Genomic DNA, 25,637 nt, shown 5'->3' on the forward strand with positions numbered 1-25,637 from the left:
TTGTATTTTAGTAGAGACGGGGTTTCACCATGTTAGCCAGGATGGTCTCGATCTCCTGACCTCATGATTCGCCCTCCTCAGCCTCCCAAAGTGTTGGGATTACAGGCATGAGCCACCGTGCCCGGCCTAGAACTAATTTTTAATAAAACTTCACAAATGAATCTAGCCAATATCAGCCAGCTTTGACTACACGTGACAAGATTTCTTTTCCACGGTTGAGTCCACCTTTTTTTTTTTTTAATTGCATTTTAGGTTTTGGGGTACATGTGCAGAGCATGCAATACAGTTGCATAGGTACACACATGGCAGTGTGTTTTGTTTGCTTTCTCCCCTTCACCCACATTTGGCATTTCTCCCCAGGCTATCCCTCCCCACCTCCCCCTCCCGCTGGCCCTCCCCTTTTCCCCCCAATAGACCCCAGTGTTTAGTACTCCCCTCTCTGTGTCCATGTGTTCTCATTTTTCATCACCCGCCTCTGAGTGAGAATATGCGGTGTTTCATTTTCTGTTCTTGTGTCAGTTTGCTGAGAATGATGTTCTCCAGATTCATCCATGTCCCCTCTCCGCGCATCCAGCGAGAGCTTCCGAGTCCAGCTTTTTAACAAATATCAATTATTCAGTTTTACTCAGCAGAACTTTAAGGTTGCAAGTTGTCAGAAAAAAAAGATTTTTGAAACTGTTTCCAAGTAGGCATCTTCTAAAGCATAATTATTTGTTAAAAGTTCATTTATAAACTTATAAAGATTTTTGAAACTGCTTCCAAGTAGACATCTTCTAAAGCATAATTATTTATTAAAAGTTCATGTATAAACTTTCATTCTACGACATTCACCTAATTTATTTATTCTCAACAACTACATTTTAATTGCTCATGAAAAATTTCATGAAACCTTAAACAAAGGTAGGCACTATTTTAAAGCATTTTTCCTGTTAATAAATCAGATAAGTATCAAAAAACGTCACAAAAGCAACGAAACTACAAAGTTAAACGAGGTTGTTTTTTTTTAACTTTTATGTCTGGCAACCACCAAGCCAGTCAGCAATTCATTTTTCCCGTACATTCTGTTCTTAGGTTAGATTTATAGTTTTATGGCCTTAAACATCTAGCAAATACAACAGAAACGTTCGTAGCCGCATACTCAGGAAAAACCGTGGGCCTGTATTGAATGATAACAGCTCTGAAGACATTCCTGTTTTCATGTTACCAACAATTTTAAAACTAGCTGTTATTTACCAAAGACTCTCGTGGATCGTGTCAACTTTAAAAGATTGTTCCGTTTTTTATTTTTCTGATAATTCTATGAATACTTAGTTTGAGTGACCATTTATCCCTAGGAGACAATCTGCTATTTTAGTTTTGTATTACCGTTGAAGTTAGAAAAATATGTGGGCCGGGCGCGGCGGCTCACGCCTGTAATCCCAGCACTTTGGGAGGCCGAGGCGGGTGGATCACGAGGTCAAGAGATCGAGACCATCCTGGTCAACATGGTGAAACCCCGTCTCTACTGAAAATACAAAAACTTAGCTGGGTATGGTGGTGCGTGCCTGTAATCCCAGCTACTCGGGAGGCTGAGGCAGGAGAATTGCCTGAACCCAGGAGGCGGAGGCTGCGGTGAGCCGAGATCGCGCCATTGTACTCCAGCCTGGGTAACAAGAGCGAAACTCCGTCTCAAAAAAAAAAAGAAAAATATTATGTATACCTAACGAACAAACATACATACATACATACATACATACATACATACATACGTGTACACATACACAAACATACAGACAGATGTAACCAGATCTTACAGCTTTTCATCTGAAACACTTTAATCATGAGACGGTGGACCAGGATAACACAAGCTCACTTGTTTAGCTCCACTTTATATTCTATCCAGTTACATCTCTGATGAAAATGGGACGAATTGAGATTACCACCCCAGTAAGCACTAAAACTTTTTACTAATATCTGTGAAGGCAGCTTTTAAGATTTTTTTTTTTTTTGAGACGGAGTTTCTCTCTTGTTACCCAGGCTGGAGTGCGATGGCACGATCTCGGCTCACTGCAACCTCCGCCTCCTGGGTTCAGGCAATTCTCCTGCCTCAGCCTCCTGAGTAGCTGGGACTACAGGCGCGCACCACCATGCCCAGCTAATTTTTTGTATTTTTAGTAGAGACGGGGTTTCACCATGTTGACCAGGGTGGTCTCGATCTCTTGACCTCGTGATCCACCCGCCTCGGCCTCCCAAAGTGCTGGGATTACAGGCTTGAGCCACCGCGCCCAGCCAGCTTTTAAGACTTTTAATGTCTCCAGCTTTCTTTATTATTATTCTCTTTTATATTTGAGACAAGGTGTCACTCTGTTGCCCAGGCTGGAATGCAGTGGTGTGATCACAGCTCACTACAGCCTCGACTTCCCAGGCTCAAGTAATGTACCAAACTCAGCCTCCCAAGTAGCTGAGACCACAGGTGTATGTGTGCCTTCAAACCTGGCTAATTTTTAAGTTTTTTATAGAGATGGGGTCTTGCCTTGTCACCCAGATTCATTTCAAACTCCTCAGCTCAAGGAATCCTGCCTCAGCCTCCCAAAGCGCTGGGATTACAGGCATGAGCCACCACACTCAACCTCAGTTTTCAAACAGTTCTTTTTTTTTTTTTTTTTTTAATGTTGTTGTTGATGGAGTCTTGCTCTGTTGCCCAGGCTGGAGTGCAGTGGCTCGATCTTGGCTCACTGCAACCTCCGCCTCCTGGGTTCAAGCGATTCTCCTGCCTCAGCCTCCCAAGTAGCTGAGATTACAGGCACACGCCACTATGCCCGGCTAATTTTTGTATTTGTAGTAGAGACGAGGTTTCACTATGTTGGCCAGGCTGGTCTCGCACTTCTGACCTCAGGTGATCCGCCTGCCTCAGCCTCCGAAAGTGCTGGGGCTACAGGTGTGAGCCACCGCACCCGGCCACAGTTCTATTTGTTGTTGTTGTGTTTTCTTTTCAGCTTCAGGTGCTTGCCTGGGGGATGGGGTGCTGAGTTCCTTGAGAGCCCCCAGTGAACGGTAGAGGACCTAAGGTACAAGTGACTGAGGAGCTGGAGTGGAAAGAAAAAGGGTCTGGTACTGGGGTACACAGTTGGCAGAGGATAGAGTCAGCAGGGGTTCGAGAAGAGGCTTCCCGGTGACAGAAAGCTTCCTGTGGGAGAAGCAGGATCCAACAGAGCGAACAGAGAGGCCTCACAGAGAGTCAGGAAGAAGGACTTCCAGCCCAGAAAGTACCTTTCAAAAGAAGCCTGGGACTCTAACCCAGCTTCAGCAAGTGCACCCACAATTTAAGAATCAAAGTCTGTGCCAGCGGTGGCTCACACCTGTAATTCCAGCACTTAGGGAGATCAAGGAGGGCGGATCACAAGATCAGGAGTTCAAGACCAGCCTAGCCAATATGGTGAAACCCTGTCTCTACTAAAAACACAAAAATTGGCTGGGCGTGGTGGTGCATGCCTGTAGTCCCAGCTACTCAGGAGACTGAGGCAGAAGAATCACTTGAACCCGGGAGGCGGAGGTTGCAGTGAGCCGAGATCATGCCACTGTACTCCAGCCGGGTGACAGCAGGACTCCATCTCAGGAAAAAAAGAAAAAGAAAAAGAAACAAAGTCTGTGCCAGGCATAGTGGCTCCTGCCTCTAATCCCAGCACTTTGGGAGGCCAAGCTGGGAGGGTCACTTGAGCCAAGGAGTTCAAGATCAGCCTGGCCAACATAGTGAGACCCCATCTCTACAAAAAATAAAAAGTTAGCCAGGCATGGTGGTATGCCTGTAGTCCCAGCTGCTGGGGAGGCTGAGGTGGGAGGATCACTTGAGCCCTGGAGTTTGAGGCTGCAGTGAGCTATGACTGCACCACTGCACTCCAGCCTGGGTGTTAGAGTGAGACCCTGTCTCAAAAAAACAACAAAAACAAAAATCAAAGTCTGGGCTGGGCGCAGTGGCTCATGCCTGTAATCCCAGCACTTTGGGAGGCCAAGGCCTGTGGATCACGAGGTCAAGAGATCAAGACCAGCCCAGCTACTCGGGAGGCTGAGGCAGGAGAATTGCTTGAACCCGGGAGGCAGAGATTGCAGTGAGCTGACATCCCGCCACTGCACTCCAGCCTGGCGCCTGGCGACAGAACAAGACTCTGTCTCAAAAAAAAAAATCAAAGTCTATCTTTACCTGCTTCAACGGATGTTTGTCTGGAGCGATGGTTTGGGAGCCTGATTTCCTGATCAGTCAGTCAGGAAGGAAGACAAAGACGTCACAGGCGCTCACTTAATGTCGCAGAGAGAAGCTCAGGGGTCCAGTGATGAATTGTGGTCCTACCTGAGAACCGTAACTGTTAAACAAAACGTTATTCAATAACACAGGTTAAAGCATGGCCAGGGAGACTTTCTTCAGGACCCTTGCAATAGGTATAGGAACCACGGCACGCGGGTCTTGCCGTGGGGAAGAGAGATTGGGCTAAACTCCAAATAACTCCAAATACACCATGGCCAAGTGGGAATTTATCGCCCAGGAGCAGAGTGGGAGTCCGTGGAAGGAAAATTACTAACGGAAAACATCGGGGGTGAAGGGAATTGTGGCTAAACACAATAAAGGATTGTTGCTGAAGACAGGCCAGGCCAGGGTGATCACACATCACCTGGGGGATCGTGGAGGATGGGGAATTGATCAGATACTGAAGGTGATCAGATATCGGGGATGGAGAGTTCCTGCTGAACTGACCTAGCAGGGTTCTGCCCAAACTGACTTTTACAAGGAAGTCCACGGATAGGCTTAGGAGAAGACTCAGAAACTTCAATAAAGTTTGGACAAGCAAAGAATCTTTTGTCACTAAACATCTCAATGTGAAGAAAAGAACTGTGAAACACTTAGAAGAAACTATAGGCCGGGTGTGGGGGCCCACACCTGCAATCCCGGCACTTTGGGAGGCTGAGCCGGGCGGATCACAAGGTCAAGAGATCAAGACCATCCTGGCCAACTTGGTGAAACCCCGTCTCCACTAAAAATACAAAAATTAGCTCGGCATGGTGGCAGGTGCCTGTAGTCCCAGCTACTCGGGAGGCTGAGGCAGGAGAATTGCTTGAAACTTGGGAAGGCAGAGATTGCAGTGAACTGAGATCACACCATTGCACTCCAGCCTGGGCAACAAGAGCGAGACTCCAACTCAAAAAAAAAAAAAAAATTATAGGAGAATATCTTTATTTCTTGGATCTAGAGAAGTCTTTCTAAGTAAGACACAAAAGATATATGAAAAAGAAAAAATGGATGGAGATGGACATATTAAAAACTTACATGACAATACATATAATTTTTAAAGTTTCAAAATAAGCTAAATGCAATGCATATAGCCAACTAATGTCAAATATCTAGTAATCAGAGTATATAAAGAACTTGGCTGGGCATGGTGGCTCACACCTGTAATCCCAGCACTTTCAGAGGCCAATGCGGGTGGATCGCCTGAGGTCAGGAGTTTGAGACCAGCTTGGCCAACATAACGAACCCTGTCTGTACTTAAAAAATACAAAAATTAGCCGGGCATGGTGGTGGGTGCCTGTAATCCCAGCTACAGGTGGTAGGAGGCTGAGGCAGGAGAATCACTTGAACCTGGGAGGTGGAGGTTGCAGTGAGCTGTGATTGTACCACTGCCCTCCGGCCTGGGTAACAAGAGCGAAACTCCATCTCAAAAAAAAAAAAAAAAAAGAAACGATACTCAATGCCACTAGTAATCACAGAAATGTAAGTTAAAATGAGATGCCATTGGACACCCACAGAATGATACACAAAAACAACCTCTCTGGCAGGCCGAGGGATTGTCAATGGCTGCAGCCATTTTAGAGAATCATTTGGACTTCGGGAGACTGAGGTGGGCGGATCCCCTGAGGTCAGGAGTCAGAGACCATCCTGACCAACAAGGAGAAACCCATCTCTACTAAAAAAATACAAAATTAGCCGGGCGTGGTGGCACATGCCTGTAATCTCAGCTACTCTGGAGTCTGAGGCAGGAGAATCGCTTGAACCCAGGAGGCGGAGGTTGTGGTGAGCCGAGATCATGCCACTGCACTGTAGCCTGGGCAACTCCATCGCAGAGAGAGAGATAGAGAGAGAGAGAGAGAGAGAGAGAGAGAGAGAGAGAGAGAGAGAGAAAGAGAGAGAGAGAGAGAGGCAGAGAGAGAGAGAGAGAAGAGGCAGAGAGAGAGAGACAGGCAGAGAGAGAGAGAGAGAATTATCTGGCAGTATCTGGGCAGGTAGAAGGTGTGTTTACCTGATGACCCAGCCCAGCAGTTTCACTTCCAGGGGGACACATGCGCATCTGGAGGTATTTGCAAAGAAGTGCATCACAACTTATCTGTTGCAGCTAAACAACTGGAAACTACCTAGATGCTTATCAAGAGGAGAATCGGCCAGGCATGGTGGCTCATGCCTATTAACCCCAGCACTTTGGGAAGCCAAAGCAGGTGGATCACCTGAAGTCAGGAGTTTGAGACCAGCCTCCCTCCAGTCCCGTGTCGAGTCTAGATGCATAGTTGATAACACGGGGATTGCAAACAAATAACATTTTGGGACACATCCGTCATGGTGAGAGAAAGCCCTGCATGGCCTCCTTCCCTGCCACCATGGCCACTGTGGTCACGGCCCATAGAGCAGGCGCTGGGCTGGCTGGGGAAGAAGGCAGTTGCTTAACACCCACAGGGCTGTTCAACAAGATTGTCTTTTGGATTGGAGCTCAGGGTGTACCCAGGCAAGGGAGCGTGGCCTTTGTCAGTGATAAGGCAGGAGCTGCAAACGGCTGAGTAACCTCTGATAGGGGCCTATCTTAAATCAACTTCTCTCTGGGGCCTCGAAAGCTGCTTTGTTTAACTTGTGCTGTTAGGATGAAGATATGATAAGGTGCACACATTTAAATAAACTTACAAGTCAAGAGAGTGTGTTACCTTGGGAAGGAAGCTTAAGAGAGATGAGCACATATGACCCACAGAGGCTGGGGATGGAGGTCTCTTAGCCCCTCTCACCTGCAGTTCCCCTGTCCCCACTCCCACCCCAATCCAAACTGAGATTCCCTTGGATATCTTTCTTTTTTGGGAAAAAAAAAAAAAAAAAACTGCCAGGCGCAGTGGCTCACACCTATAATCCCAGCACTTTGAGAGGCCAAGACCACAAGGTCAGGAGTTCAAGACCAACCTGGCTAACACGGTGAAACCCCATCTCTACTAAAAATACAAAAAATTAGCTGAGTATGGTGGTGGGCTCCTGTAATCCCAGCTACTCGAGAGGCTGAGGCAGGAGAATCGCTTGAACCAGGGAGTCGGAGGTTGCAATAAGCCAAGATCACACCACTGCACTCCAGCCTGGGTAACAACAGCGAAACTCCGTCTCAAAAAAAAAAAAAATTGTTTTTATAGAGATGGGGTCTTGCTATGTTGCCCAGGCTAGTCTCAAACTCCTGGCCTCAAGCGATCCTTCTGCCTTGGCCTCCCAAAGTGCCGGGATTACAGGCGCCAGCCGCCACGCCTGCCCAGGATTCCTTTCTTTTCCTTTTCTCATCTTCATCGCTAGTAAGGGACCCAGAGCCAAAACACTAAACTGCAAAGGCTCAGCAAATAATCTCAAACCCAAATGGTAACAGGAACTGAACGGGCAACTGCAATGTGCACAGGGAGCCAGGTAAAAGGCAATGGGTGTGACATTGTGACAGTAAGCAACACAGATTTGGTCTCTGCCCTCAGTTCTTGAGCCAGAGTTTCTAATGCCCTCATTGATAGGGGGTGCTGGGAAGATCTTTGCTTCTAATATTTTGTCTCCGCCCCCGCGATTCCTGACACAGAAGCTCCTAAATCCCTGGGAATTTTCTGGGTGGTAGGATCATCTTTTGTTCTGAGGAGGTGACTCTGGGTGGATTCCTGGATAGCCTTGGGAAGAGGGCTGGTTGTCAGGGGAACCAACCCTGTGATTGGAGAGTTGGACCACTTAGCCCCACCCCCTCAGCCTCTGGGGAGGGGTGTAATGAAGCCTCCATAGCCCCCACCCCCATTCCCACGAGGGTTCTGGGAGTTCCTGGGTTGCAAAATCTGTGGAATTGCTTGGCGGATGGCAAACCAGAAAGAGCAGGGAAGCTCCTCACGCTGCCCACACTTCACCATGTGCACCTCTTCCATCCGGCTGTTCATCTCTCATCTCTATCCTTTTTTTCTTTTTTTTTTTTCTTTTTTTTTAAATATTTTTATTTTTTTATTGCATTTTAGGTTTTGGGGTACATGTGCAGAGCATGCAATACAGTTGCATTGGTACACACATGGCAGTGTGTTTTGCTTCCTTTCTCCCCTTCACCCACATTTGGCATTTCTCCCCAGGCTATCCCTCCCCACCTCCCCCTCCCACTGTCCCTCCCCTTTTCCCCCCAATAGACCCCGGTGTTTAGTACTCCCGTCTCTGTGTCCATGTGTTCTCGTTTTTCATCACCCGCCTATGAGTGAGAATATGCGGTGTTTCATTTTCTGTTCTTGTGTCAGTTTGCGTCTCTATCCTTTGTCATACTCTTTTTGTTTTTTTCCTCCCCTGAGACGGAGTTTCTCTCTTTTTGCCCAACCTGGAGTGTGATGGCAGGATCTCAGCTCACCACAACCTCCACCTCCTGGGTTCAAGCGATCTCCTGCCTCAGCCTCCCAAGTAGCTGGATTACAGGCATGCACCACCACGCCTGGCTAATTTTTGTATTTTTAGCGGTTTCTTCACATTGGTCAGGCTGGTCTTGATCTCCCGACCTCAGGTGATCCGCCCACCTCGGCCTCCCGAAGTGCTGGGATTACAGGCATGAGCCATCGCGTCCGGGCCTTTTTTTTTTTTTTAATGGAGTCAGGCCTGTTGCCCTGGCTGGAAAGCAGTTGCACAGTCTTGGCTCACTGCAGCCTAAATCGCCTGGGCTGAAGTGATCCTCTTCCCTCAGCCTCTCCAGTGGCTGAGACTATAGGTGTGCACCACTACACACCGGAATTATGTGTTTTCTATTTGTAAAAAACAGGTTTTTTTTAATTTGTAGAGATGAGGTCTGGCTCTGTTACCCAGGCTGGTCTCAAACTCCTTGGCTCAAGCGATCCTCCCAACTCGGCCTCCCAAAGTGCTGGGATCACAGGCATGAGCCACCACACACGGCCGATTCTTAAAAACCTGTTATCACCCTTTACTTTTTTCTTTGAAATAGCAGATCAGGGCCAGGCACGGTGGCTCACACCTATAATCCCAGCACTTTGGGAGGCCGAGGCAGGTGGATCACGAGGTCAAGAGATCGAGACCATCCTGGTCAACAAGGTGAAACCTGTCTCTACTAAAAATACAAAAATTAGCTGGGCATGGTGGCACGCGCCTGTAGTCCCAGCTACTCGGGAGGCTGAGGCAGGAGAATCGCCTGAACCCAGGAGGAGGAGGTTGCGGTGAGCCAAGATCGTGCCATTGCACTCCAGTCTGGGTAACAACAGTGAAACTCCGTCTCAAAAAAAAAGAGAAAGAAATAGCAGATCAGTGCTCCAAGAAAACCTTGTTATGCTTCTATTCCAATGTTTAGTTTACAGAAAAACAAGCCAATATGTTCACACGTAGAATCTCTTACAATTAATTTTTATAAATCTTCCACAACTTGTTTAAACCTTTAAAAAAATTTTTTTCTTACTTAAAACAATCCAATAACACTTTAGGCAGAAAGAAAGCCACATTCCCATGCCTTCTTATGATATTTTTTTTTTTAAGCAAAAACACATTTCACTTTTCTTTTTTTTTTTTTTTTTTTTTTTGAGATGGAGTTTCACTCTTGTTGCCCAGGCTGGAGTGCAATGGCGAATTCTCGGCTCACCGCAACCTCCGCCTCCTGGGTTCAAATGATTCTCCTGCCTCAGCCTCCTGAGTAGCTGGGATTACAGGCATGTGCCACCATGCCTGGCTAATTTTTTGTATTTAGTAGAGACAGGGTTCTCACCAGGATGGTCTCGATCTCTTGACCTCGTGATCCACCCACCTCGGCCTCCCAAAGTGCTGGGATTACGGGCGTGAGCCACCGTGCCCGGCCACATTTCACTTTTCTTACACACCTTGTGTGTAAAACTGTTTCTTTTGTAGTTTTAATTACATGTTACAATGTTAACTCTTAGCAAGTTTTATTTTTGGTGAAAAACCTCGGTAAGTAAGGGATTTTAATTATGTACTGTGTATGGAGCCTACCTGGGACACACTAGGCAGAAGCTGACTCTCCAGCATAGCTGGGGGTGTGGTTAATTGCACATGTCCCCAGGCCTTACCTAGAAGCTAATGGCTTTAGGTAGGTAAATTTAACAATTTTCAAAAGTTAAAGAAACAGTTTGAGGCCAGGTGCAGTGTCTTCCACCCGTAATCCCAGCACTTTGGGAGACCGAGTCGGACGGATCATCTGCGGAGTTCGAGACCAGCCTGGCCAACGTGGGGAAACTCTGTCTCTACAAAAAGTAAAAAAAAAAAAAAGAAAAATTAGCTGCGCACAGTGGGCTGTAATCCCAGCTACTTAGGAAGCTGAGGTGGGAGGATTGCTTGAGCCCGGGCTGTCCAGGTCACAGTGAGCCGAGATCATGCCACTGCACTCCAGTCTGGGTGACAGAGTGGGATCCTGTCCAAAAAGATAAAATGAGGTAAATAAAAAACAAAGGAGATTCTGACATGTGCTACAACACAGATTAATTTTGAGGACATTATGCTAAGTGCCATGAGTTAGACAGAAAAAAGACACTATATGATTTCACTTATGTGAGTTATTCAGAGTAGTCAAAGTCCTAGAGGCAGAGGAGAGGCCAGGCATGGTGGCTCACGCCTGTAATACCAGTATTTTGGGAGGCCAAGGTGGGAGGATCACTTGCTTGAGTCCAGGAGTTCGAGACCAGCCTGGGCAACATAACAAGACTTGATCTCTATTTAAAAAAATGTTTTGCAAGGCGCGGTGGTGCGTGCCTGCTGTCCCAGTTACTGAGGAGGCTGAGGTGGGAGGATCGCTTGAGCCCGGAAGTTCTGGGCTGTCGTGCGCTATGCCGATCTGGTGTCCACAGTAAGTTCAGCATCAATATGGTGACCTCCTGGGAGCAGGGGACCACCAGGTTGCCTAAGGAGGGGTGAACCGGCCCAGGTCAGAAACAGCAGGTCAAAACTCCCGTGCTGATCAGTAGTGGGACCGCGCCTGTGAATAGCCACTGCGCTCCAGCCTGTGCAACACAGCGAGACCCCGTCTCTTTTTAAAAAAAAATGTTTTAAGAATAAAACAAAAAAAAAATTTTTTTTAATCATGGAGACAGAAAGTGGAATGGTGTTGACAGAGTAATTCTCTCAAATGCAGGAAAAAAAAATGTAGAATGGTAGCTGCCAGGGACTGAGGGGCAGAGATAATGGAGCATTATTGTTTAGCAGGCATAGAGTTTCAGTTTTACAAGATGAAGACTCGTAGAATGGATGTCGGTGATGTTTGTACAACATTATGAATATGTTAATTCCACGGAATTGTACATCTATAAATAGTTAAGATGGTAAATTTCATGTTACGTTTTTGTTGTTGTTGATGTTTTAGGACGGAGTTTCGCTCTTGTCACCCAGGCTGAAGTGCAACCAAGTGATCTTGGCTCACTGCAACCTCCATCTCCCGAGTTCGGGCAGTTCTCCCACCAATTCTGCCAACGTGGGGAACTGAGCAACTAGGACTACAGGCATGCGCCACCACGGCCGGCTGATTTTTGGATTTTTGTAGAGACAGAATTTCATCATATTGGCCAGGCTCTATAGAAACCCCGACTTTACTCTTGACCTCAGGTGATCCACCAGCATGGGCCTCCCAAAGTGTTGGGATTACAGGCCTGAGCAACCACACCCGGCCTCATCAATAATAATTCAATTGTACTTTTAAAAATTACTAAAAGTGCCAGGCACAGTGGCTCATACCTGTAATCTCAGCATTTTGGGAGGCCGAAGCGGGTGGATCACTTGAGGTCAGAAGTTTGAGAGTAGCCGAGCCAACATGGTGAAACCCCGTCTCTACTAAAAACACAAAAATTAGCTGGGCATAATGGTGAGCACTTGTAATCCCAGCTACTCGGGAGGCTGAGGCAGGAGAATCGCTTGAACCTGGGAGGTGGAGGTTGCAGTGAGCTGAGATTGTGCCACTGCACTCCAGCCTGGATGACAGAGTGAGACTCTGTTTAAAAAATAAATAAATAAATAAGGGCCCGACATGGTGGCTTATGCCTGTAATCCCACACAAAAAAATAGAAAAAAATGAATGAAATCTAGTATTTGACAGCACAACAGGATGACAATCACAAATAATAATTTAATTGTACATTTAAAAATAACTAAAAGGCTCCGGGTGCAGTGGCTGACACCTGTAATCCCAGCACGTTGGGAGGCCAAGGTGGGCCGATCACCTGAGGTCAGGAGTTTGAGACCAGCCTTGCCAACAGGCGAGGTGAGACCCCGTCTCTACTAAAACTACAAAAATTAACTGGGCGTGGTAGCTAACACCTGTAGTTCCAGCTACTAGGGAGGCTGAGGCAGGGGGATCACTTGAACCTGGGAGGCAGAGGTTGTAGTGAGTTCAGATCTCACCACTGCACTTCAGCCTGGGCTGTAGAGCGAGACCCAAAAAAGCAAACAAAACAAAAACAAAAACTAAATATACATTTTAAACCATCTTGTCGGTTTCACTGCCTCACAGCGCTGAACTATGCTCCCAGGGCTTGGCCAGAGGCTGCAAACTGCAGCCCAGGGGCAAAAATTTTGCAGATAATTTTATTTGGTCAGCACTAAGTTAATTTTTGTATTTTTTAGTAGAGATGGGGTTTCATTGGTCAGGCTGGTCTAGAACTCCTGACCCTGTGATCTGCCTGCCTCGACCTCCCAAAGTTCTGGGATTACAGGTGTGAGCCACCACACCTGGCTTTGAGAGTTTTAAAATGACTAATTTAGCCAGGTGCGGTGGCTCACTCCTGTAATCCCAGCACTTTGGGAGGCCGAGGTGGGTGGATCAGCTGAGGTCAGGAGTTCGAGACCAGCCTGGCCAACATGGTGAAACCCCGCCTCTACTAAAAATACAAAAAAGTAGCCAGTCATTGTGGCGGGTGCCTGTAATCCCAGCTACTTACGAGGCTGAGGCAAAAGAATCACTTGAACCCAGGAGGCAGAGGTTGCAATGAGCCAAGATCGAGTCACTGCACTCCAGCCTGGGTGATAGAGTGAGACTCCATCACCAAAAAAAAACTTTTAAAAAGAATCAACAGGCCACATTTTCTTTGGAAAATGCTACCAAATGTATAAAGAAGAATTAATACCGTTTGGTACAGGTGGAACTACAGAGAGCCATAGTTCTCTTATTATCCTTTTCGTGTCTGTAGGATCTGTTGTAATAGCCCATGTTTCATTTCCATCGATAAACTGTGCCTTCTTTTTTTGTTGGTCTTCCTAGAAGTTTGTCAATTTTACTGATTTTTTCGAAGTTTTTTATTTCATTGATATTTTTCTGTTCCGAAAATTTCTGTTTTCAGTGTCACTAGTTTTTGCTCTCATCTTTATATTTCCTTCCTTCTACTTGCTTTGCATTTATTTGGCTCTTCTTTTCTAGGTTCTGCTATCCTTTATTTTGATTTTTTATGAAGATAGAGTCTTATCTCGCTCTGTCACTCAGGCTGGAGTACAAAGGTGTGATTGTAGCTTATTGCGACCTTGGACTTCTGGGGTCAACCTTGAACTTCCTCCTCAGCCTCCCAAGTGACCGTGACTGGGACTACAGGCATGCAACACCACACCAGCCTTTTTTCTAGGTTCTTGATGTGAGAGCTTAGATTGTTGATTTGGGTCTCTCCCTCTTTTCTGACATGTGCATTTAGTGCTATACATTTTCATTAGCAATGCTTTATGTGTGTAACCCTTTGGATAAGTTGTATTTTAATTTTATTTACTTCAGTGCATTTTTTAGTTTATCTTGACCTATGGTTTCCTCTTGAGCTATGAATTATTTAGAAGTATGTTGTCTGGGAGGCCAAGGCAGGCTGATCACAAGGTCAAGAGATCGAGACCATCCTGGCCAACATGGTGAAACCCCGTCTCTACTAAAAATACAAAAAAAAATAACTGGGCGTGGTGGTGTGTGCCTGTAGTCCCAGCTACTTGGGAGGCTGAGGCAGGAGAATTGCTTGAACCTGGGAGACGGAGGTTGCAGTGAGCCGAGGTTGCGCCACTGCACTCCAGCCTGGCGCCTGGTGACAGAGTGAGACTCTGTCTCAAAAAAAAAAAAAAAAAAAAAAAAAAAAAAAACAGAAGTATGTTGTTTGGTTCTCAAGAGTGTGCAGATCTTCCTGTTATTTTTCTGTTACTGATTTCTAGTTTGATTACGGTGTGTGAGAGAATACTCTCTATCTGATTTCAATTCTTTGACGTTTGTTGAAGTTTATTTTGTGGCCCACAATGTAGTCTGTCTTGGTATATATTCCATGGGCTCTTGAAAAGAATATGTGTTCTGCTGTTTTTGGGTGGAATGTTCTATAAAGGTTGATTAGATCCTATTGGTCGATGGTATTGGTTCTATACCTTTGCTCTATTCTGGCTAGTTGTTCTATCAACTGCTGAAAAAAGAGTGTTGGGCCGGGTGCAGTGGCTCACACCTGTAATCCCAGTACTTTGGGAGGCTGAGGCAGGCGGATCACCTGAGGTCAGGAGTTCAAGACCAGCCTGGGAAACATGATAAAACCCCATCTCTACTAAAAATACAAAATTAACTGGGCGTGGTGGCGCACACCTGTAATCCCAGTTGCTCATAAGGCCGAGGCAGGAGAATCCCTTGAACCCGGGAGGTGGAAGTTGCGATGAGCTGAGATTGAGCTATTGCACACCCATTGCCTGGGCAACAATAGCGAAACTCCATCACAAAAAACCAAACCAAACCAAAACAAAAGAAAGAAAAAATCGTGTTGAAGTCACCAGCTCTAATTGTGGTTTTGTCTATTTGTCCTTTTAGTTATGTCAATTTTTGCTTCAAATATTCTCAGCTCCATCGTTTGATGCAAACACACAAAGGTTGCCACGTTTTCTTGGTAGATTGGCTTTGTATTTAGTATATGACGTCCCACCCTGTCTCTGATCATTTTCTTTGCTCTAAAGTCTACTCTATCCTACACTAATATAGCTACTCACACTTTCATTTGATAAATGTTTGCATACTATTTCTTTTTCCAGTTAACCTACCTATATTGCTACATTTGAAGTGAATTTCTTGTGGACAGAATATAACTAGGTTCTGTTTTTAATCCACTCTTCCAATCTTATTTATTTATATTTTTTTGAGACTGGGTCTCACTCTGCCACCCAGGCAGGAGTGCAGTGGCGTAATCTTGGCTCACTGCAACCTCCACCTCCCAGTTTGAAGCAATTCTCCTGCCTCAGCCTCCCGAGTAGCTGGGATTACAGGCACACACTGCCATGCCTGGCTAATTTTTGTATTTTTAGTAGAGATGGGGTGTCACCATGTTGGCCAGGCTGGTCTCAAACTCTTGACCTCAAGTAACCCACCCGCCTAGGCCTCCCAAAGTGCTGGGATTACAGGCATGAGCCACTACACCTTGCCCCAATCTCTTCTAACAGGCATATTGAGACCATTTACACTAAAAATTTTGTTTTATGTTTAATTTTTGTGGGTACATAGTAAGTGTATGTATTTGTGAGGTATGTGGGATGTTTTGATACAGGCATACAACGTGTAATAATCACATCAAGGTAAATGATGGATCCACCTCAAGCATTTATCCTTTGTGTTACAAACAATCTAATTATAGCTATTTATTTATTATTTTTTGAGACAGAGTCTCACTGTGTTGCCCAGGCCAGAGTGCAGTGGTGAGATCTCGGCTCACTGCAACCTGTGCCTCCAGGGTTCAAGCTACTCTTCTGCTTCAGCCTCCGGAGTAGCTGGGATTACAGGTGCCCACCACCATGCCTGGCTAATTTTTGTATTTTGGTAGAGGCGGGGTTTCACCACGTTTCCCAGGCTGGTCTCGAACTCCTGACCTCAGGCGATCCACCCACCTTGGCCTCCCAACGTGCTGGGGTTACAGGCAGAGGCCACCACGCCCGACCAATCCTCATCTCTTCTGATGCTAAAGATTGCGGGATCTTGAACCTCGTAGAGATTGGCGGCTGGGGAGAGGAGAGGGACACGCTGGGACCGGAGGAAGAGAATGTCGTAGTTGCCGTAGGAGAGAATCAGACCATGGGAGCTGGGGAATTTCCTGGCAGATGGACATCAGGTGGGAGGCAGAGAACAAGCTAATTTCCCAGCTGTGGGTGCTGTTCTCTCAGTTCCTCTTTTTCTAGCCCTTTGCTCTTTGGAATCTCTCTTCCACACTCACACCATTCTGTGCAAACAAACCTCATCATCTCCACCAGCTCCTACTCAGCCTCTTACAGGAAGTCCTCCTGGACCACGGCAGCTGCAGAGCTTCCCTTCCCTGTGACACTCGGTTCTTACTGCTGGGCTCCGCTCCTGGGGAGCAGCTGTCCCACAGCGGGGTCATGCTGCTGCTTCTGGAGAGGAGGTTTGGGAGTGGAGTAGGGGTGTTTGTCAGGCCTGGAGACTCCAGGCCTCACTCCCGCTCCACCCCTTCATATCACTTCCCATTAAAAAGCATCTGCAGGCCGTGCACGGTGGCTCACACCTATAATCCCAGTGCTTTGGGAGGCTGAGCCTGGAGGATCACTTGAGTCCAGGAGTTCAAGACAAGCCTGGGCAACATAGCAAGATCTCCATCTCCACAAAACACAAAAATAATTTTCTAGAGGGGTGGCACTCACCTGCAGTCCTAGCTACCTCAGAGGGTGTGGTGGGAGGATTGCTTGAGTCTCGGAGTTTGAAGCTGCAGTGATGAGATCTGATCCTGGGTAACAGAGCAAAACAGTGGAAGGACAAGGAGGAGGAGGAGGAGGACAAGGAGGAGGGGTGGGGAGAAGAAAAATAGGGAGACACGTGCATTACACTCTTTGGGCACCCACACACTCAAGTGACACACTCACAGACACACACTGCAGGCCCAAACACAACACTGGTTTTTATTTTATTTTATTTTTTTGAGACAGAGTCTCTCTCTGTCGCCCCAGCTGGAGTGCAGTGGTGTGATTTTGGCTCACCGCAACCTCCGCCTCCCAGGTTCAAACAATTCTCCTGCCTCAGCCTCCTGAGTAGCTGGGATTACAGGCACGTGCCACCACGCCCGGCTAATTTTTGTATTTTTAGTAGAGGTCAGGCTGGTCTGGAACTCCTGACCTCAAGTGATGTACCCACCTCGGCCTCCCAAAGTGCTGGGATTACGGGCGCGAGCCACCGCACCGGCCTTGGTATTTTATTTTACGAAATACCACTTCCATACCGTACAATTCACAGATTCAAATGGTAATCCATTTGAAAAGTGGACTCTCCGGGTGGTGCAACTGGGCTTAGACCGGGGGCCAGTTGTGCCTGGAACGGCCACTGTGAGCTCTACTCCGGCTGGCTTTGAGGCTGATGAAAGTCACGTCTCATCTCTTAGCCTCAGGTTCCTCCTCTATAAAATGAGGGAAATGGCGTCTGCATGACTCACTTCCAGGGTTATGGTGACAATAGAGGCGACATTAAGTGTGCAATAAAGCAGAAACATGGGCTCACCGTGGCTCCTGCCTGTAATCCCAGCACTTTGGGAGGCCGAGGTGGGTGCATCACTTGAGGTCAGGAGTTCCAGACCAGCCTGACCTCTACTAAAAATACAAAAATTAGCCGGGCTTGGTGGCGTGCGCCCGTAGTCCCAGCTACTCAGGGGCTGGGGTGAGGGTGTCGGGAGAAAGGAAACACAGAGTTTCTTTTTGGGCGTGATGAAAATGTTCTGCAATTGGCTGTGCTCATGATGGTTGTATAACTGTGAATATACTAAAAACCATAGACTCGTACACTTTTTTTGTTTTTTTGAAATGGAGTCTCACTCTGTCCCCTCAGGCTGGAGTGTAGTGGCGTGATCTCTGCTCACTGCAACTTCTGCTACCCAGGCTCAAGTGATTCTCCTGCCTCAGCCCCCTGAGTAGCTGGGATTACAGGCATGCACCAGGACACCCTGCTAATTTTTGTATTTTCAGTAGAGACAGGGTTTCACCATATTGCCCAGGATGGTCTTGATCTCTTGACCTCATGACCCTCCCAAAGTGCTGGGATTACAGGCTTGAGCCACCACGCCCAGCTGACCACATTTTATTTACCCATTCATCAGTTGATGAACATTTAGGATGTTTCCACTTTTTGGCTATTATGCATAATGCTGCTAAAAACATTCAGGTACAAGTTTTTTTGTGTGACCTGCCCATATGCTTTGGTTTCTCTTGGGTATGTATTCCTAGAGGAAAATTGCTGAGTCATATGGTAACACGACTCAGCAATGTAATCTTTTGAGGAGACACAGATTGTTTTCCACAGCAGCTGCCCGGTTGACGTTACCACGAGCCATGCATCAGGGTGTCCGTTTCTCCACATCCTCATCAGCATGTTATGTGATTACCGCCTCCCTCGTGGGTGCAAAGTGGTATCTCTTTGTGGCTTTGATTTGCATTTCCCTGCTGACAAATGATGTCGAGCATCTTTTCATGTATTTATTGGACTTTTTTTTTTTCTGAGACACAGTCTCCCTCTGCTGCGCAGACTGGAGTGCAGTGGCACAATTAGAGCTCACTGCAGCCTCAAACTCCTAGGCTCAAGCAATTCTCCCAGCTCAGCCTCCCAAGCAGCTGGAACTACAGGTGTGCACCACCATTCCTGGCAATTTTTTTTTTTTTTTTTTTTTAAGTAGAGACAAGGTCTCACTATGTTGCCCAAGCTGGTTTTAAACTCCTGACCTCAAGCAATCCCCCTGTCTCAGCCTCTCAAAGTGCCAAGATCACAGGCATGAGACACCGTCCCCCAGTCACACTTACTGGTCATTTTTATATCTTCTTTCTCTATTCTAAATGTCCACTCAGTTTCTTTGGCCATTTTTTAATTGGTTTATTTGTCTTTTTATTATGAGTTCTAGGAATCATGATAGATATTGAGCAAAAAGCTGATTGGAGCTGTGTTTGCGCAGAGGCAAAGTCTTATTTGCAAAGTCCCTGAAGTTTGGCCCCTGGGCACGAAGCTCTGTCCTGCTGGCCTCATCTCAGTGCAGCCCTGCCCAGCAGGTCCACCTCCCCCAGGCTCAGGGACAGGCAAGCAAGTCAGAACAACTCTCATCTCACAGGTGGAGAAGCCGAGGCTTGAAGTGGAAAAAGGACCGGCTCCAGCTCTCGTGACCCAGGAGAGCAAAGGCAGGCTCCAGTTCGGATCTACCTGGCCAAACCCCACCCTGTCTCTGCGGTTTCTCTGTACATATACATGCCCTGCCTGGCTGTTTTCTGCTTTATTGCACACTTAACATCGCCTCTGTTCTTGCCATAACCCTGGAAGTGAGTCATGCACACACCATTTCCCTCATTTTATAGAGGAGGAAACTGAGGCTAAGAGAGGTGACCTGACTTTCACCAGCCTCAAAGCCAGCAAATTAGAGCTCATGAGCCCCATTCCAGGCACAACTGGCCCCCGGTCTAAGCCTAGTCGCACCACCTGGAGGGTCCAGTTTTCCTCTGGCCCAGAGCCACCCCCACTCGCCAGGAAACTGTAGCAGCCAGTAGTCCACCAGAGGACCTGGGCTATAAGCACTTCCTCTAGAGCAGCTCCACCCAACACCAGCTGGGCCCTCTGGACTGGCACTCCCAGATCTGCCCAGGCCCTGCCCAGCAAACCCAGCCCAAGACCTTTGCTCCTGCAAGAAGTAGGACCCTGGTTTCCATGAGCCCCTGGTACTGTCTCTTTTGAGACGGAGTCTTGCTCTATCTCCCAGGCTGGAGTGCGGTGGTGCCATCTCAGCTCACTGCAACCTCTGCCTCCCGGGTTCAAGTGATTCTCCCACCTCAGCCTCCGAGTAGCTGAGACTATAGGCGCCCGCCACCATGCCTGACTAATTTTTGTGTTTTTAGTAGAGACAGCGTTTCACCATGTTGCCCAGGCTGGTCTCGAACTCCTGACCTCAGGTGATCCGCCCACCTCGGCCTCCCAAAGTGCTGGGATTGCAGGTGGGAGCACCGTGCCCAGCCATGTTTCTTACTCCTCTATCACGCCAAGGCTTGGGCACTTATGAAGAGGGCACCCGCTGCATGCCTGCGATTTGAGACATGGAGGCAACTTGAAAAACCCCTGGGCCCAGCTCCATGGGGTCTCTCATCTCTGAAAGAGCCCTTGACTCCTACTAGACGACCAAGCCCCAGTCGGGCGCGGTGGCTCACGCCTATAATCCCAGCACTTTGGGAGGCCAAGGCGGGTGGATCACGAGGTCAAGAGATCGAGACCATCCTGGTCAACATGGTGAAACCCCGTCTCTACTAAAAATACAAAAAATTAACTGGGCATGGTGGTGCGTGCCTGTAATCCCAGCTACTCAGGAGGCTGAGGCAGGAGAATTGCTTGAACCCAGGAGGCGGAGGTTGCAGTGAGCCAAGATCGTGCCATTGCACTCCAGTCTGGGTAACAAGAATGAAACTCCATCTCGATAAAAAAGAAAGAAAAAATAGACGACCAGGCTCCCTTGACTCATTAACACAGTCGTATCCCATTACCTCATTTATACCAGTAGGAAAGCCTGGATAGGCAAGGTCGTAGGAACATGAGAACGTCTTCCCTTCATCCAAGTCACTAAACCGACTCTCCCTTGAGTCCCCAACACCATTCTGGGCACTGGGAATGCAGCAGTGAATAGAATCAGAAAATTCGTGCCTGTTCTGAGACATTCCAGATGTCCCAATGGAGCTGACATAGTGGAACAGAGAGAAAGAAACAATTAAAAAATAGGCTGGGCGTGGTGGCTCACACCTGTAATCCTAGCACTTCAGGATGCCAAGGCATGAGGATCACTTGAGATTGGGAGTTTGAGACCAGCCTGGGCAACACATCAAAATCCCATCTCTACAAAGAAATGAAAAAATTAGGTGGGCAGGGTGGTGTGCCTGTACTCCCAGCTACTTGGGAGGCTGAACCTGGAGGATTGTTTGAGCTCGAGAGTTCAAGGCTGCAGTGAGCTACGATAGTACCACTGCACTCCAGCCTGGGTGACAGAGCAAGATCCTGTCTCTAAAATAAATAAATGAATAAGTGATTGAATGTTCCCAACACAAAGAAATATTTGAGATGATGAGGCCAGGCGTGGTGGCTCATGCCTGTAAACCCAGCACTTTGGGAGGCCGAGATGAGTATATCACCTGAGGTCAGGAGTTCAAGACCAGCCTGACCAACATGGTGAAACCCTGTCTTTATTAAATAATATACATACATACATATATATATATGGAGACCAGTTACCCTGATCTGACTACTATACATTCTATGTATTAAAACATCACTGGCTGGGCACGGTGGCTCACGCCTGCAATTCCAGCACTTTGGGAGGCCAAAGTGGGTGGATCATTTGAGGTCAGAAGTTCAAGACCAACCTAGCCAATGTGGTGAAACCCTGCCTCTACTAAAAATACAAAAAAAAAATTAGCTGGGCATGGTGGCATATGCCTGTAGTCCCAGCTACTCAGAAGGCTGAGGGAGGAGAATCGCTTGAACCTGGGAGGTGAAAGTGGCAGTGAGCCTAGATCATGCCACTGCACTCCAGCCTGGTGATAGAGCGAGATTCTCTCTCAAAAAACAAAAAATCACTGTGTGTCCCACGTGTATGTATACTCACTGCCAATTTAAAAAAATTTAAGTACAATGAAACATAAATAAGAAAAACATAGAATATCGTCACGTGATGTTAAACTCTAAGCAGAATATAAAGTATTAAAGGGGGGCAGGCCATTGTGGGGTAAGAAACTGCAATGCTATAAATTAATTAGTTTATTTATTTTTGAGATGGAGTCTTGCTCTGTCTCCCAGGCTGGAGCGAAGGGGCACGATCTTGGCTCACCGCAACCTCTGCCCCCTGGGATCAAGTGATTCTCCTGCCTCAGTCTCCCGAGTAGCTGGGACTACAGGCGCCCACCACCACACCTGGCTAATTTTTGTGTTTTTAGTAGAGACAGGGTTTCGCCATGTTGGCCAGGCTGGTCTCGAATTTCTTACCTCAAGTGATCCGCACACCTCAGCCCTCCCAAAGTGCTGGGATGACAGGCCTGAGCCACTGTGCCCGGCCAGAAGCTGCAATTTTTTAATAGGGTGGTCAGTGAGTGACTCGCTGAGAGCAAAATGCTCAAGGCAGGAGTAATCCCTGTGGATGTCTGCAGGCATGTCCCATCACAGGGGGACATGGGCTCTGTGCAGGGACTCTGAGGCAGGGGCATGTGGGGCATGTGGTACGCAAGTCCTGCCCTGAGGGGAAGAGAGGCCATGGGGTTAGGGACAGCCCAGGCTGAACTTCCAAGACCAACTGTGAAGGACTCGGAGCCTGGTGAAGAAAGGGGAATGATTGCCCAAGTGTGAGAGCTAAGGCTTTGAGGATAGCGTTTCTGACTTCCTTTTTTTTTTTTTTTTTTTTGAGACGGAGCCTTGCTCTGTGGCCCAGGCTGGAGTGCAGTGGCACAAACTCAGCTCACTGCAACCTCTGCCTTCCAGGTTCAAGCAATTCTCTTGTTTCAGCCTCCCGGGTAGCTGGGATTACAGGCACCCACCTGCTAAATTTTGTATTTTTAGTAGAGACAGGGTTTCGCCATGTTGGCCAGGCTGGTCTCGAACTCCTGACCTCAGGTGATTCGTCCACCTCAGCCTCCCAAACTGCTGGGATTACAGGCGTGAACCACTGCGCCCAGCCTCCTTTTTTTCTTTTTTTAGACAGGGTCTGCTCTGTTGCCCAGGCTGGAGTGCAGTGGTGCAATCAAAGCTCAGCCTCCACCTCCTGGGCTCAAGTGATCCTCCTGCCTGAGCCTCTGGAGTAAGTAGCTAGGACTACAGGCACACACCACCAGACCTGGCTAATTTTTTAATTTTTTCGTAGATAGGGAGTCTCACTATGTTGCTCAGGCTGGTGTTGAACTCCTGGTCTCAAGCGATCCTCCTTTCTCGACCCCTAAAGCGCTGCCATTACAGGCTTGTGCCACCGTGCTCAGCCCGGCCTGACTTCCCACTTTTGCCAAGATCGGAGCTCTTTCACCAGCACTTCATTAAGGCGGACCTCAGCCCTGACTCGGGCTCAAAGGGAGGGAGGACAGGGCCAGGGAGGAGAGGGGACTCGATGAGAAGAGGGGGGACTTCTGGGAGGGGAGAGCGGCTTAGCTAAAGGCATGCAGGCTCAAGGCCAGCAGTGGGAACTGGAGGGAGAGCTGGAGAGGAATTTGAGCTTAGTTGGGTTTAAGTGGACCTTTTGGGTACCTTTGCAGGCAGACCCCTGGCTTCTGGGCCCAACACCTCCTGGGCTGGACAACCCCACCGCCCGGACTCAGGCCAGGCCTGTGCGAGCAGGTGAGCCGCCCTTGCACACAGCCGCGGCCACGCCCACCCGGGCCCTCCCCGCCCCGCCGTTCTCCCCACACGGCCCTTGCCAAAAACGCCCAAAGTGGTGAGGAGAGAGCGCCCGTGTCGAACGCTTTGGGATTTGCACCTCAAGCCCCTGACGCACCCCGTCCTCCCGTTTTGCCCAGGAGAATTCGTTCCCGAGCAGAGGGGGACAAGAACCGAGGGGTGGGGGGGTGGGGCAGGCCCCGCCCTTCCCTGGCAACCCCTCACCCCGGCGTCGTGGGCCGCGCGGGGCCAAGTCCTTCCTCCCAGGGCGCTCGGTGAAGGTGGGAGGCGGGGGCCACGTCACTGTCCCCAGGCCCTGGAGAGCGCGGCTCCGCCCCTCCCGCCCCCGCCGGACCGCTGGGCACTTAGCTAAGACGCACCGGCCCCAGCCCAGGACCAGCCCAGTCCCCGCCGCCCGCCCACAGATCCACAGGCAGGTGCAGGCGCAGCTGCGGCGTGAGCGTGTGGAGCAGAGCCGTTAGCGCGCGCAATCGGTGAGTCCGTCCCTCCGTCCGCCCGTCCGCCCGTCCGTCCGTCCGTCGGTCGGTCGGTCGGGGCGCCGTAGCTCCCGCCCAGGCCCAGCGGCCCCGGCTCCTAGTCACCCCGCACCCGAAGCCTCCCGGTGGAGCGGGCTTTGCCGCGGCAGCCATGTCCATGGGCCTGGAGATCACGGGCACCGCGCTGGCCGTGCTGGGCTGGCTGGGCACCATCGTGTGCTGCGCGCTGCCCATGTGGCGCGTGACGGCCTTCATCGGCAGCAACATCATCACGTCGCAGACCATCTGGGAGGGCCTGTGGATGAACTGCGTGGTGCAGAGCACCGGCCAGATGCAGTGCAAGGTGTACGACTCGCTGCTGGCGCTGCCGCAGGACCTGCAGGCGGCCCGCGCCCTCATCGTGGTGGCCATCCTGCTGGCCGCCTTCGGGCTGCTCGTGGCGCTGGTGGGCGCCCAGTGCACCAACTGCGTGCAGGACGACACGGCCAAGGCCAAGATCACCATCGTGGCGGGCGTGCTGTTCCTGCTGGCCGCCCTGCTCACCCTCGTGCCGGTGTCCTGGTCGGCCAACACCATTATCCGCGACTTCTACAACCCCCTGGTGCCCGAGGCGCAGAAGCGCGAGATGGGAGCGGGCCTGTACGTGGGCTGGGCGGCCGCGGCGCTGCAGCTGTTGGGGGGCGCGCTGCTCTGCTGCTCGTGCCCCCCGCGCGAGAAGAAATACACGCCCACCAAGGTCGTCTACTCCGGCCCGCGCTCCTCCGGCCCAGGACCCAGCATGGGCACAGCCTACGACCGCAAGGACTACGTCTAAGGGACAGACGCAGGGAGACCCTCCACCACCTCCACCGCGAGCTGGACCGCGCGTCAGGCTGTCCAGCGCGCAGCTTTGCCTCGGAGGCCAGCCCACCCCCAGATGCCAGGAAGCCCCCGCGCTGGACTGGGAGGGGCCGACTCCACGCCCCCCTCCCCCGCAGCCACCCCTTTGCGGGCCGGGGAGTCGACTTCGGGGCCCAGGGACCAACCCCCATGGACTGTGAAACCTCACCCTCTGGAGCACGGGGCTGGGGTGCCCGCCGATACCTGTCCGCCCCGTCGAGCCCCATCAGGCCGCTGCCCTCAGTGCTCGCGCTGGGCAGGGACCGGCAGCTACGAAAGGGGGCACTTGATGTTTTTCAATAAAAGCCTTTTCGTTTTGCACTCGCTGGAGCCTCCTTGTTCCAAGCGCCTGCACCTCCCTGCAGAGCGCCAGGCTCCGGGAGGCCTTGGCTGGATCTCGCTCTCCCGGATGGAGCTTAGAGGGGAGGTGGGGTTGTGAGCTGAGCTTCGTGATCACAGGGTGGGCACTCGCCCACTCCCTGGGGATTCGGAAGGCAGCCTGGGTGGCCAAAGCCAAGGCCCAGTCCAGGAAGCCGGCACGCGAACTTCCCGCACCCCGTGGCTGGGGGAGGGAGGGGAAGGTGGCAGAGATGTGCCCCCGGGTCTGTGCTGGGAGCCCGACCCCCTCACATTTGGAATCTCCGGTGCGCCTAGTGAAAGAGCGCACTCAGCATTCCGTACTGCCATTTCCTATGGAACAAAGAAAATAAGAAGA

The 25,637-nt window shown here is 49.4% G+C and overlaps 1 protein-coding gene across 1 annotated transcript; it reads left to right on the forward strand.

Moving 5' to 3' along the window:
* Nucleotides 1–23,944: 23,944 nt before the first annotated feature.
* CLDN3 (claudin 3) lies at nt 23,945–25,243 on the forward strand. The gene has a single exon (XM_002743929.7). It carries the CDS (start codon nt 24,195–24,197, stop codon nt 24,855–24,857), a length of 663 nt encoding a protein of 220 aa, XP_002743975.1. The 5' UTR covers nt 23,945–24,194; the 3' UTR covers nt 24,858–25,243.
* The last annotated feature ends 394 nt before the right edge of the window (nt 25,244–25,637 follow it).

Source organism: Callithrix jacchus, chromosome 2 (assembly GCF_049354715.1).
Source record: "Callithrix jacchus isolate 240 chromosome 2, calJac240_pri, whole genome shotgun sequence".
Classification (NCBI taxonomy): Eukaryota; Metazoa; Chordata; class Mammalia; order Primates; family Cebidae; genus Callithrix; species Callithrix jacchus.